Below are 13935 nucleotides of genomic sequence, written 5' to 3'. Positions count from 1 at the left end.
ACACCTAGTAAAGATGGATTTATGGCGCAAGCCATTTGTTTGCATATTCTGTGCTCATGTTTTCCTCCAACTACGCAGTCTGGATTTGTTTAGGCTTTTTCCTGCTCGTGCCTAACAAGGCCATGGACATTTCACGTTAATTAGCCCAGAATAAGAGAACGTGAACCACTGCACATCATCACGGGGATGCCACATGTCTAAACCCAGCATCTCTGTAGCACCATCACTACCCCCTCCTTTTCCTACCTCCACTTCACAACACTACTCAGTGTCTAACTGGAATAGAGAGCTTCACAGATTCATCTAGAGAAGCTACACCTAAAGTAGTGAAGAGGAGACAAAGCCTACAGTCTAAGAACTCCCCAAAATATTGCAAGCAATTAAATCAAACAGGGAAATTTTAAATTCAAAAGAATGTTTTAATCACTTATCAATTAACTGATTAAGGTCTGCTGTTCTAATTAATGGTGATTTAATAGCATCCTTGTGCCTGTCTAAAAAACAAAGGTGCTGCCCTTTAAAGATTTGGGCAGTTTATGATGCATAGCAATTTTAATAGCTGTTTTCTTCTTCTAGTTATCTTATTTGCTATACGGAATCATTGTGCTCAAGAAGTAGCTCTCTTCCTTCACACACTTTCCCATTCTCATACATGAATAGAAGGAATTGTCTCCACTGGAGAGAATGAGAACAAGACGTGTGTGGATGCTTCTTGGAGGAGGGCTGGATCTCAGTGGTGGAGTCCCCTTCCTGCCTTGCATTCACAGTCCTGGGTTCATCCCTGGGTAGGGCTGGGAAAGAATCCTGTCTGAAACCCTGGAGAGTTGCTGCCAGGTAGCGCAGGCCAGCCTTCCCCAACCTGGTGCCCTCCAGGTGTTTTGAGTAACTCCCAACTGGCCAGCTTCAGCAATGAGCAGACATGATGAGAGTTCTAGTTCAAATCACCTGAAGGGCACCAGGCTGGGGGGACTGGCTTAGATGTAATGATGAACTACATGGACCAATTATGTGACTCAACACAAGGGAGACTTGTATGTAAATTCCTTTGGATCACCTCTTACGTATAAGTTTTGCCAGAGCAGTAAAAAAAATCAGTGACACTCTCATTCACAACATAGTCTCGATCCCATGCCTACCCTTCTTCAACATTCAAAGAGCCACTCCAGCCAACAGCAAACTGCATTTCTTCTTTCCCTTTTTCACTGTGCTTCCATTTTGCTGGGAAGCAGGAGAGAGAAAAGTGGATAAAGTGTTATACTTTAAGGTAACACAGTTAAATAAAAAGGTGATGTTTTTCTTGTGTTATCACCCATAAAAATAAAGGTTTCAGCTTCCAGGCATTTAACTATTTTTCTTTTATTCTGCACTACAAAGATTTTGACTTGTAAAATCTATTTCCCTGGACTTCCTTCCATAATAATTCTATATGCACTTACTTGGGAACAGCAATAATACTCTAATACTTATTTTAATGCATAAGCCAAAATGGGAAGAAACATTCTTTAGCAACCACCTGATTCTTATTGCATCTAAAGTCAGATCATAGCTTTGTTAGAAACTACACTGGTACCTCAGTTTAAGAACAGCCCTGTTTATGAACTATTCGGTTTACAACCTCCGCAAAACTGGAAGTAGTGTCCCGGTTTGTGAACTTTACCTCGGTCTAAGAACGGAATCTGAACGGTGGAAGGGCGCCGGCGGCAGGAGGCCTCATTAGGGAAAGGGCACTTTGGTTTAAGAATGGTTTCGGTTTAAGAACGGACTTCTGGAACAGATTAAGTTCGTAAACTGAGGTACCACTGTATAGCAAACGGAAGAGGTTGTTCCGTTCATACAAGGAACTCAAAACCAGGGGTGAGTTTCACTGGCAGAAGGGGTGGGAGGCTAATTCTCCCTGTGCCCTACATTCCACCTCCCCCACCAATCCAGGTCGTTCCCTCAGTCCTCCTTTTTTGGTGGCACAGGAACCTACAAGGAGACGCAAGAATAAGATAAAATTGCCTCTTCTCCTTCATGCAATCGGAGTATTCCTTGAGTGAAGTTCCACTTAAAATTCAGGTTTATCAAACTGTATCAATAAAAGGTGGGGGAGAACGTGAAGAATAATTATTGCTAATATGTGCTTTTGCAGAAGCAATGTTATTTGCTGCAATTGTCCTGTAGCCACCCCCTTAGTGACAGGACCACAGCAATTGTAGAACAGTATCTTGCTCCTATAGCTTTCTTGTTGAATAAGGAAAATCCGGTGACTACCATCCATCCATTGTGCTTAGATCAAGCCCATGGTTCTGCTTTATTATCTGCTGCACTTTGTAATGAAAAACAAGCTTCCTTTCTACCTCCTCCCTCCCAAACCCGTTTTCCTTTAGTGCCATGTCTTGTAGATTGGAAGCCTGGGGACGGGGGCTGCCAAATTATTGATCTTTGCAAGCTGCTGCAGGAGCCTTTTTTAGCTGAAGAATAGTGTAAATACACTTTAAATAAACAAACAGAACTCCAGCGGAAATGGGAACAAATTAAAAGTCTGTGATATACTTACGCACAAAAAACACAGCTTTCTGCTCACGAGCTATTGCCATGAGATCATTTGTTGGCGACAAGGATAAGACACAATCCTGAAGCCAGGAATTTGCCTGAGTCTTAGAAGTTGATTCTTCCTCCTCCTCCTGTGTACAGTGATTTTTAAAGCTATTAATTTTCTGGGCAACATATATACTGTTTTAAAGAAACATATATGTCCACACTCACACAAAAGAGAGCAGCATTTAGGGAAAATGTAAATAAGCCTATTTCCATGTAATTGCAAATTTCGTAGGACGGTGAGAGAACTTGATTTTTCCGCTGTGCAATGGCTCTCAAAGCAAAAGCTATTTTCATTTTGATGATTGTAGTTAAATTTCTTAGCAACTTTAAGGTGTCATTTGTGCAAAGACGTTACAAATATTTGAATAAAATAAGGTAGGATGTACTCATAACAGGAAGAAACGCTGTATGATCATCAACCTGTAAGATGGATGGGTGAACTGAACCTTAAAAGTTTAATTACTGAAAACAGTTAACAGAATTACTCAATGGATTATTCGTATTATTCCAAGAAACAAAGAGTGCACAGCTACAGAAGGCATAATTAGTAATGAAATCAAACAGAGAGGCTTACAGGTCCTTGTGTTTCTTGTTCATCCCATGCTCCCCAACCATCTTCTTCCCAGTTTGCTGGTTTACCTAATATTGAAAAATTCTAGCTTAGTTTCAAAATCATAACCATGGTCCATATATCGCTTTTAGATGCCTAGAAAAGCATTTGATTCACTATTAATTTTAAATATAGAAATAATCGTAAGGGGGTTTATAAAGCAATACCCATAACAGCCTTTGAAGGAAAAAGACTGCATGCAAAGCCCCCTCCTGCAGACAACTCAGAGGCAGAAGGTGCAGAGTCTAAATACCTGACCAGGGAGAGAAGTCTGAGCCAGCAATCACTGGGCACGCAGACCTGCACAACTTGCCTCACATCAAATCAAATGTAGCTTGACTAGTATTGGTCAATCAACTGTTTTGTAGAAACAGGCAGGCAACAAAAACAGGATATCAATCAAACCACGTCTTCATCGAACATGTCTGGTGAGATGCCTTCAACTTGCTCGTTCCCGGGTTTTGCAAGTCCGCTCCAGAATCCATGCTGCCTTCCGTATAAGCTCTGCTATAAGCACTATATGTCACAACCTTCCTCTTTCTATAAACATGTCGATCATCTCACAGAAGCAGTATAAGAACTTTGGTCTAGAATAGCTCACTAAAACAGGTCCTGTATTTTGATACACCTGTCTAGGAACAGGAGCACTTTGCTGTGGTCCCTGACATCACCATGAAGAAGAAATAGACGTTTCTTTGTAATTTCTGTTATATACTGAAGAAGCTGGGTGTTTCACAACTTAAACTGAAAAGCAACTGGCTTTCTCAGTTTCCCTTTTCTCCTCTTTAGGCAATTAACACAGTATGCCAAAAGGGACTATAAAGCCATAGAATCTACTGCTTTTGGCGACCAATTGACTAGGCAATACTAGAACAAAACACTCAGTTTTCAATATTTGCCGAGTTCATTGCATATTTTTCTTTCTGCCAATTTTGTTCAGCATAGCTGCTAGGGCTACAAAGAGCATCAAAATCAAGCCAGCTAGACTACAGCAAAACTACTCTGCCCCATTTCCTAGTATTATGATCAGGTACATAGATTCCACTCAGCGAAAGATGGCATTAGAATACCAAAGCCAAAATGTCTAAGCAGGACTGCTTTTAATTAGAAGTTTATTACTGCCAGCACTGATGTACACCATTTTGGAAGTAACCACTGCTGCTAAAGCCATTACCCACACACAGCTATTTATAAAAACTCCCACAGAAAAGCAATTTATTGAACTGAAAAGGTCTCCACATAGTCTGAAGAAGTGAGTCACTCGACCTTTGTGCATAACAACCAGAATAAATCATTTCCACCTCCGACTCAAATTTAGAAATATTCGAGTTCGTGCAGTTAATAAAGCAAAGCTAGAAATCCTTATGGCAGACATATTTCACTTTGTCATAGGGAGAAACTGAATGAAAAGCACAGAAGGGCATCATAAGGAGCTCATCCTATGCAAAGTTAAGCCAGTAACTGTTAGAAAGCAACTGTGAAATACTCTGTTCTATACATTCTGAAGCTTTCTAGAAGAGGCATGTTCACCATTACATCTGGAAAATGAAAATGCTGTTAATTTTGTAATGTTCCTAAAGGGTTTTATATATTGCTGCACCCTGCCCTAATGTTTTGTGAGAGGGAAGTACATAAATACTTGAATGAAGTAATAAATAAATAATCATAAAGGTAAAGGTACCCCTGCCCATATGGGCCAGTCGTGTCCGACTCTAGGGTTGTGCGCTCATCTCACTTAAGAGGCCGGGAGCCAGCGCTGTCCGGAGACACTTCCGGGTCACGTGGCCAGCGTGACGAAGCTGCTCTGGCAAGCCAGCACCAGTGCAGCACACGGAAACGCCGTTTACCTTCCCGCTATAAAGCAGTACCTATTTATCTACTTGCACTTAGGGGTGCTTTCGAACTGCTAGGTGGGCAGGAGATGGGACCGAAAGACGGGAGCTCACCCTGCCGCGGGGATTCGAACCGCCGACCATACGATGATACCCAGCTCTACCTCTCTTTTAAATCAGAACCAGTGAAGGCGGTGAAGGTCCTGCGTGAGTGTCTGGAGGCGGTTGGAGGATGGATGGCGGCTAACAGATTGAGGTTGAATCCTGACAAGACAGAAGTACTGTTTTTGGGGGACAGGAGGCAGGCAGGTGTGGAGGATTCCCTGGTCCTGAATGGGGTAACTGTGCCCCTGAAGGACCAGGTGCGCAGCCTGGGAGTCATTTTGGACTCACAGCTGTCCATGGAGGCACAGGTCAAATCTGTGTCCAGGGCAGCTGTTTACCAGCTCCATCTGGTACGTAGGCTGAGACCCTATCTGCCTGCGGACTGTCTCGCCAGAGTGGTGCATGCTCTGGTTATCTCCCGCTTGGACTACTGCAATGCACTCTACGTGGGGCTACCTTTGAAGGTGACTCGGAAACTACAACTAATCCAGAATGCGGCAGCAAGACTGGTGACTGGGGGCGGCCGCCGAGACCATATAACACCAGTCTTGAAAGACCTACATTGGCTCCCAGTACGTTTCCGAGCACAATTCAAAGTGTTAGTGCTGACCTTTAAAGCCCTAAACGGCCTCGGTCCAGTATACCTGAAGGAGCGTCTCCACCCCCATCATTCTGCCCGGACGCTGAGGTCCAGCGCCGAGGGCCTTCTGGCGGTTCCCTCATTGCGAGAAGCAAAGCTACAGGGAACCAGGCAGAGGGCCTTCTCGGTAGTGGCGCCCGCCCTGTGGAACGCCCTTCCAGCAGATGTCAAAGCGATAAACAACTACCTGACATTCAGAAGACATCTTAAGGCAGCCCTGTTCAGGGAAGTTTTTAACGTGTGATATTTTACTGTATTTTTGGTTTTTATGGAAGCCGCCCAGAGTGGCTGGGGAGGCCCAGGCAGATGGGCGGGGTATAAATAATAAATTATTATTATTATTATTATTACGATCGGCAAGTCCTAGGCACTGAGGTTTACCCACAGCGCCACCCGCGTCCAAATAATCATAGTATTGCTATTAAAAAGAAACAATTGCCAAAAAGCCACAAGTGATCCAAGGGGGGGTATTGGTTTGTTTTGTTCTTGTTTTTATTATGTATTGTGTGTTTTTAACTTACATTTTTATGCTGTGAACCGCCCAGAGACCTTCAGATGAATAAATAAAATAGATCAGTGTTCAAGCCTGCCAAACCCACATTTAACCCAAACATGCACTTGGGAACTCCTTTCTTAGTTTTGACCCTATATCTGTATAGTGGAAGTTCTGTCACTGCGGTATAACCCAGTAGAGCAGGGGTCAGCAAACTACAGCCCGCGGGCCAGATACGGCCCGAGGGGGTCATTAAACTGGCCCCCGGCCCTTGCTGCCCACACGGTCAATTCCCGCGCCGGTTTAGCTCCACGCAAAGACTAACTTCCGGGACGCAGCCGGCAGAAAAGTTTGCCAACCCCTGCAGTAGAGGGTAACAACCTACCAGTTGAAGACCAATGTACGAGATGATCTTTATGGGTAAATCCCTTTGGTGCCCTTGTGCTCAGCTCAGGGAAAGTCTTTTAATCCAGTGGATGCTTCCACAGATGGAAGAGGGGAGGACATGTCTGCCAATTCCCCTTTCCTTCTTGCTCTAGCACCAAAGAGTGCCTCCAGAGAGTTGAGGAACCTTCTGAAACAGAGCAGATGTCAAGGGGCCAGGGCTGCCGGGAGAAAGATGAACAAGAACAAACTCTTTCCTCCTCTTATCTTAATAATAATAATAATAATAATAATAATAATAATAATAATTTATTATTTATACCCCGCCCATCTGGCTGAGTCTCCCCAGCCACTCTGGGCGGCTCCCAATCAAGTATTAAAAACAATACAGCATTAAATATTAAAAACTTCCCTAAACAGGGATGTCTTCAGATGTCTTTTAAAGATAGGTTAGCTGCTTATTTCCTTCACATCTGAAGGATGCGGGCACCACTACCGAGAAGGTCCTCTGTCTGGTTCACTGTAACCTCACTTCTCACAATGAGGGAACCGCCAGAAGGCCCTCGGCGCTGGATCTCAGTGTCCGGCCTGAACGATGAGGGTGGAAACGCTCCTTCAGGTATACAGGACCGAGGCCGTTTAGGGCTTTAAAGGTCAACACCAACACTTTGAATTGTGCTCGGAAATGTACTGGGAGAAGTGTCTTCTTAACAGAAGTGTCTTCAGAATCAGAAATACTTTCCATAAATGCAAGGCACCAACTGGATTCCACCCTATGATTTTATTTTAAATCAATACAAATTCAATAAATCCACCATTAATTAACTCATTGTGGTAGCCAATTGGGTCACCTAAACTCCACCAAAATGAAGAGAATAACAATGGAAGTTAAATTTAAACAAGCCCTTATTCTTAAGCACTGCTTTTTTAAAATGCAGTACGTATTTGGAAAAATCCAATTACACAAATTATCCCGGGTATAATCTTAACTGGGGTGATTTTCTGTGGCATCATGACACTAATTGCCTCTTAGCAATACAGCCAAGTTTTTATTAAAATTAGCATGGAGTCTGCTGCACAATGAGAAATATTAAACAGTTAATTTAATAGCTTGGTTGCTTTTATTATGTTGGTGTCTCTTTATTACAGCTCTAAATCTTATGACAGGTCAAACTGAAAATTTTAAGCACATGCTGACATCGTAAGCTACTCCTGACAACTCTCTTCCTCAGTAAAAACCTTCCCCAAACCATTCCAATCTCTGCACATCTGAACTTCCTCTGCCAGTTAAGTCCACCATAACTGCTCACTTGGAAATAGTTACCTACTTGTCCATGGCAAGAAACAATTACCTTTACTTGACCAGTTACAGATAGGTAGCCGTGTTGGTCTGCCATAGTCAAAATAAAAAAATTCCTTCCAGTAGCACCTTAAAGACCAACTAAGTTAGTTTTTGGTATGAGCTTTCGTGTGTATGAGCTTGGTATGAGCTTCTTCAGGTATCTGAAGAAGTGTGCATGCACACGAAAGCTCATACCAAAAACTAACTTAGTTGGTCTTTAAGGTGCTACTGGAAGGATTTTTTTTTACTTTACTTGACCAGGCAAGAAAGCCTTCAAAACACTTCTTGTTCTATTTTCCTTCTAGGCTATAGGTGACTTACACCAATATGCAGGTTTATTGGAGCTTTTCAAATCAAGGCTCATGCTTGTTGCAAATGCAAGAAAATGCAAAAAAAATAGTTCAGGTTCAATCCCTGAGACACTACTCAGACAACATAGTCACATCAAAAAGCAGGAGAATCCTATGCATGGAACTATGGTTGTGTTTAGCACTGAAGCTTATCTGTGGTATCCTAAGCATGAAAGTCACACTCCCAGGTGAGATTTGTTTGGGATTGCATTGTCAGTCATATTAGCAATTATCTACAGATCAAGGTACATAAATTTCATTTTTAATAGTTCAGAATGCATCGGTGGGGGCGGGGTAGTTATTCAATTTATATACCGCCCTAAACCCACAGGTTTCAGGGCGGTTCACAGGATAAAATCACAATATAAAAACACTAAATACATAATCAAAATAGAAACAAAACCAACCCAATAACCCCCACAACACATTTTTAAAGGGCATGTATACGCTTCCCTCTGTCAAAGCCCACAAAAGATCAGTAATAACCCTAAATAATATTTTTTAAATTATTATTATTGATTAGATTTAAACACTACCCTTCATCAAAAGATCTCAGGGAGGTTCACAATATAAATGCGGAGTAAATAATCTGAAGTAACCACAGATCAGGTTCCAAAGCTCTTCTTATTTATAAGCTTTTTATAACATTTCACAGGCATCATATTTTTTAAATGTACAAAGTTAACGAATTATGAAGGATAAGGTAGATTAAGCACAACATTGTCAGGAAATCTTAGTTATCCTGTCTTGCCAACACCCCAAAATTCAGGGACATTCTTGCAGAACTCTTCTGGCACAAGGAAGCCACACTTAAAAAGCTAATGAAAGCTCTTCCAGGGCTTTGATTTCCTGCATAGCAGGGGGTTGGACTAGATGACCCTCGTGCTCCCTTCCAACTCTACAATTCAATGGTTCTATGATTCTATGACATACAAATAATATGAAAAATTAATTGTGGTTCTGTTGTTCACAATCATTTCTCTGGGCCAAAGCTGTTCCTCATTATAGAGAAGCATTACTGTATTTCTATTGCACAAGGTACCAAATTCAAAACATACCCTGTAAATTACATCTATGGCTCACTTTAATAAGACAAATAGTTTATGCAACGCAGTTAATGGAACACAAGAAAATACTGTGACGCCTGTTGTCTTATTCCAAAAAGGTGTGACAGGTGAGAATATAATTTTCTGGCTACATTTCTAACACAGATGGCATACTGTTTAGTGAAAACTTTTCCATGCTGTGTAGACTCAGGAGATGCTATGTAAGGTCATTTTTGCTCAGGAGCTACCTTAAAGAATGGCACTTCCATGTCTCCTCTGAAAGCCACAAGAAATAAGGACAGAGTGGGTCTGCTGAGTTCTCAATATCGGGGGGGTGGGGGTGGACAGCAGCAATGAGAATATATTTTGCCTACTCTGTACATCCATGAAAATCCTCATGCCTATAGGACAGATATTTTTATTCCATAAAGCACATAGCTGAGTCAATTCAATCAGAAGGCTATTACACTGATAGCGCATACAAGTGACAAGAGGAGAAAGGGACTATTTTGGATAGTAAATGCCACTTCAGTGACAGACTCAGTAATTTTGAGTTTTTGTTGTAAAACAATTTATCTTTTTTACAAGCCATGATGAAAGGCAAAGTGTCTTTCAAGAAAAGTCAATTGCCACAACAAGAGTTAACAAAATGCTTAGTAAATCATTTAAAGGTTCTATTTACAAACAAGCAGCACAGTGTATTAATTTTGTTAAACAAACAGAATTACATCAGATCTTTGCTAAAACTTCACCCCTTCTTTTAAGAAAAGAACAATTACCTTATTATGGTATGTTTTTATAAAGGCAACAGACATTTACAGTTAACTTCAGATTGTAAATGGGTGCACATGATTAAATGCTCATCCCACAAAAATCCCCAGCATTCAGAGAAATAATACTGGTATGTCAAAAAGAAGCTAGGAGCACCCTTCCCCCAACATCTAGTTTTCTATGTACAGTAAAGCTACAATCCTAAAACACACATATGCAAGAAACAGCCTCACTGAATTCAGCAGAACTTTCCTCCAAGTAAGCGTGCATGGATTGTACCACTTTGTTTTGTTATTGCAAAAGTAAGATTGTGTCTTGTGAGCCCTCTGAATCTGAAACGGACACATTTTGCTAGATCTTCTGCTGTTTGTACCAATATAACTGCTTTGCTGCACTAATATTCTGAACTTTAAAAAAACAAAACAAAAAAAAACCTCATGAAAGGGATATTAAAACATAAGGTCCAAGTTAGGTATATGGAATATAATGCAAGAACACATAACATATCCGTTTAGCATTTGGCCTTCACAGGATAAGCAGACATCATCATCTTTGACAATCACAAATGAAGGCAAGTTACTCCTGGGCTAGTTTATTCACAGAACTTGACTTATGACATTGTTAGCAGAATCCAGCAGGAATCCCCAAATCATCCAGAAGTTACATGGAGAAACCACTCTGCCATAACTTTTACTTTGGTTCAGAGTGATGACCCACCACCACCACACCCAAAAAGTCAATCCAACTAGTGAATCGTCAGTCCACAGCCCATGGACTTCAAGTCAGTAAGACTACAGAGCAAAGGATCCCACCTAGTCCCCTCTGTAGAAATAGAGTACAGGTAACACACACACGTTACTTACAGCACTCACAGGTGCCACAAGTCAGCCTTGTAAATAAGTTGGTTAAAAAAAAAAAGTTACTGTACTTGCCTGCAAAGTAATATTACTTGTGTACCAGTGGCTGGCACAAGAAGAGAAATAACTCCTCTCCTACAGCAGCCTGCTGTATTTCTATGCTAGGAACAGTGGAGAGACAAGAGCATGCCATCACTCCTTCCCTGAACTACTCCACTCGCCTCCGGCTACTAGGCTAGTGTGTAAATGCAAGGCTGCCATAAACAGCCCATCTGTCATTGCCCTTCTTACGGACACACACAGAGCAGAGAAACATGAAGCTGTACCAGGATCTGCAAGCAGAAGGCTCTCAATTAGCATCGGAAGGAGCTCTACTTAAAGGGATCTACTTCTAAGTAAACGTCACAGAAGGATCTGGGTCCCTGGGCCTTGCCCAGGGGAGGAAGAAAAAAACCAAAAAAACCCAGAGTGGTGAAAGGTGCCTTGGGCATGAGGCGACGACCCCGCGCCCCGCCATCCTCTGCCTTTTGGTGTCCCATCGTCCAATAATGGAAAAGTTGAGCGATGACTGACAGGAGGTCAACAGGCAGCTGCAGCACCGGTAGAGCTGCTGAAGTGCATTCTTTCCAGCACCCTCTCGGTCCCCTCACTCACCTCCGCCGCTTTCCTTGGCGCCCCCCGCTACACCACCGCCACCGCCGACGCCCCCCTGGCGAAGGTGCGAACACAGGAAATCCCGCGCCGACTCCAGGTCCTGGAAGCTGCAGAAAGGCACGAGCGCGCAGGCCATGTTGGCGCCAAGCGGGCTCTCTCCCCTCTGCCCGCGACCACCCTTTTCTCTAAAAGCGACAGCCGCCCCCGCCCCCCTGCGCCCGGCCTGAGCTGGCTCGCGAGCTCGGCAGCCAACACAACCCGGAAGCCGTCGGCGCCTCAGCCTGCAGTTCCGCGCACGCGCACGAGGGAAGGCAAGGAAAGGGAGGAGAGCTGAACATTGAATGACGGCTCTGGGGTCACGTGGCTCTCAGAGGAGGAGGCGGCGACGGGGCGGAGAATCCCGGCCTCACGTCAGGCGACGCTTCGCTAGTCACGTGGGAGAAAGAAGCAGGTGGAGGGCAAGCGGAGTACTTTAATAGAGCGGGTTAGGCGGGAGAGAGGCTCTGGAACTCAGGGCGACTCAGCCTCAAAAAAAGATTTAGCGACACCAGGCGCGGATTTACTATGGAACTAATGAAGCTTAAAGTTTAAAAACTAAAAGGCATAGGAAATTTGTATTCACACGTGGTGAATTTTTGTATCCCGCTTTGACATGGGAGATAATCCAGTACAGCAAAACCTGAGATGTGATGGTTTGTTGTTGTTTAGTCGTTTAGTCGTGTCCGACTCTTCGTGACCCCCTGGACCAGAGCACGCCAGGCACTCCTGTGTTCCACTGCCTCCCGCAGTTTGGTCAAACTCATGCTGGTAGCTTCAAGAACACTGTCCAACCATCTCGTCCTCTGTCGTCACCCCTTCTCCTTGTGCCCTCCATCTTTCCCAGCATCAGCGTCTTTTCCAGGGAGTCTTCTCTTCTCATGAGGTGGCCAAAGCATTGGAGTCTCAGCTTCAGGATCTGTCCTTCCAGTGAGCACTCAGGGCTGATTTCCTTAAGAATGGATAGGTTTGATCTTGCAGTCCACAGGACTCTCAAGAGTCTCCTCCAGCACCATAATTCAAAAGCATCAATTCTTCGGCGATCAGCCAGCTCTCACTTCCATACATCACTACTGGGAAAACCATAGCTTTAACTATACAGACCTTTATTTAAAAAAATAATAATATGGTGATCAATGTGGCAGAACAACCCCATTGAAGAAGATAACGGTGGTGACCCAAACATTGTTGCTGCCTCACAAAACTGGGACCTGGGGAGGCTGGCACAAGCACACGACAGTTATGCACCCCTGGATCCCAGCCTCCCATTTGCTGGTGAGGCTGGGGTTGAAGGGCGCATGGCCACCGTGCCACCCTCCCCAAGCGGCCTTGCAAAGCGGTGCAGGGCTGGCTAGGGGAGGGCGTCAGGAGCCACGTAGCCCCCAGAAAAAGCACTGGTGGCGATTATCGCAGCAGCCCCACCCCACCCTCCCGTTCCACAGCACTGCCCTTGGTTATTCTGTTCATATGGGAATTCTCTGTAAAGGATCAGCACCACTACTGTACCTGGTTTGGGGTGGGCTTGTGTGCGGTAAGATTGACAAATTAAAAATGCAACAGCTCCCCAGGTCTAGCTGGTACACCTAAAATAGTTTTTTAAAAAATAAAAACACGTCCTGAATTGTTTTGTTTTCTAACACAAATATGCAATTTTTCACTAAAATTTGCTTCTTTGCCAGAGCGTTTGGAAGTAGCCAATGTAACATCAGCTTATAAAGACAAAACCAGAAAAATACAGATCAGTGAACTTAATATCTGCTTTGGGCATGTTTGTGGAAAGCATCAACCTCAAATGATTAAACATATAGAAGAACAAGCCTTGCTGAAGAAGATCTTCAGCAAGGCTGCAGTAAAGGGAAACTCTCCCCCCCCACACACACACACAATCTGCACATTCCTATGCATATTTCAGCCCTTGCTGAAAACATCATTGTTGAAACAAGCCCAGATGCATAGTAAGTTGAGGTAGTTTTAATCTGATTTAGTATTTTAATTTGTGTATGTTTTAATGTGGATTTTTCTTGACTTTATTGTTCAAATGTTTTTTTCTAAACCACTTCAAGGTTTTTTACACTTAAGCGCTCTATAAATTTTATGTAATAAATAAAATAAATAATATTAGTAGGAAGTAAGTCCCATTGTGTTCAGCTGGCTCATACCCAAGAAAGTGTTCAAAGGATTGCAGTCTGTCAGTGAGTGCAGTGCTATAATAGCCATTCAAATGTAAGATTC

At 43.2% G+C, this 13935-nt stretch overlaps 1 protein-coding gene across 1 annotated transcript in view; it reads right to left on the bottom strand.

Annotated features, from left to right (window-relative positions):
- Positions 1–12030, bottom strand: part of RAB3GAP2 (RAB3 GTPase activating non-catalytic protein subunit 2) — a 51314-nt gene extending 39284 nt beyond the window's left edge. The window contains exons 1-4 of the mRNA XM_083494108.1: positions 11668–12030; positions 3158–3222; positions 2540–2666; positions 1137–1218 (exon numbers count right to left, since the gene is read on the bottom strand). Of these exons, the coding sequence (XP_083350234.1) occupies positions 1137–1218; positions 2540–2666; positions 3158–3222; positions 11668–11803 (410 nt within the window). The 5' untranslated portion in view covers positions 11804–12030. The remainder of the gene's footprint in view (positions 1–1136; positions 1219–2539; positions 2667–3157; positions 3223–11667) is intronic.
- Between the last annotated feature and the right edge of the window lie 1905 nt (positions 12031–13935).

Source organism: Podarcis liolepis (genome assembly GCF_965112155.1).
Source record: "Podarcis liolepis genome assembly, chromosome: 3".
NCBI classification, from domain to species: Eukaryota; Metazoa; Chordata; class Lepidosauria; order Squamata; family Lacertidae; genus Podarcis; species Podarcis liolepis.
Note: the sequence above shows the minus strand (reverse complement) of the source record. Positions and strands in the feature narration are given on the sequence as shown.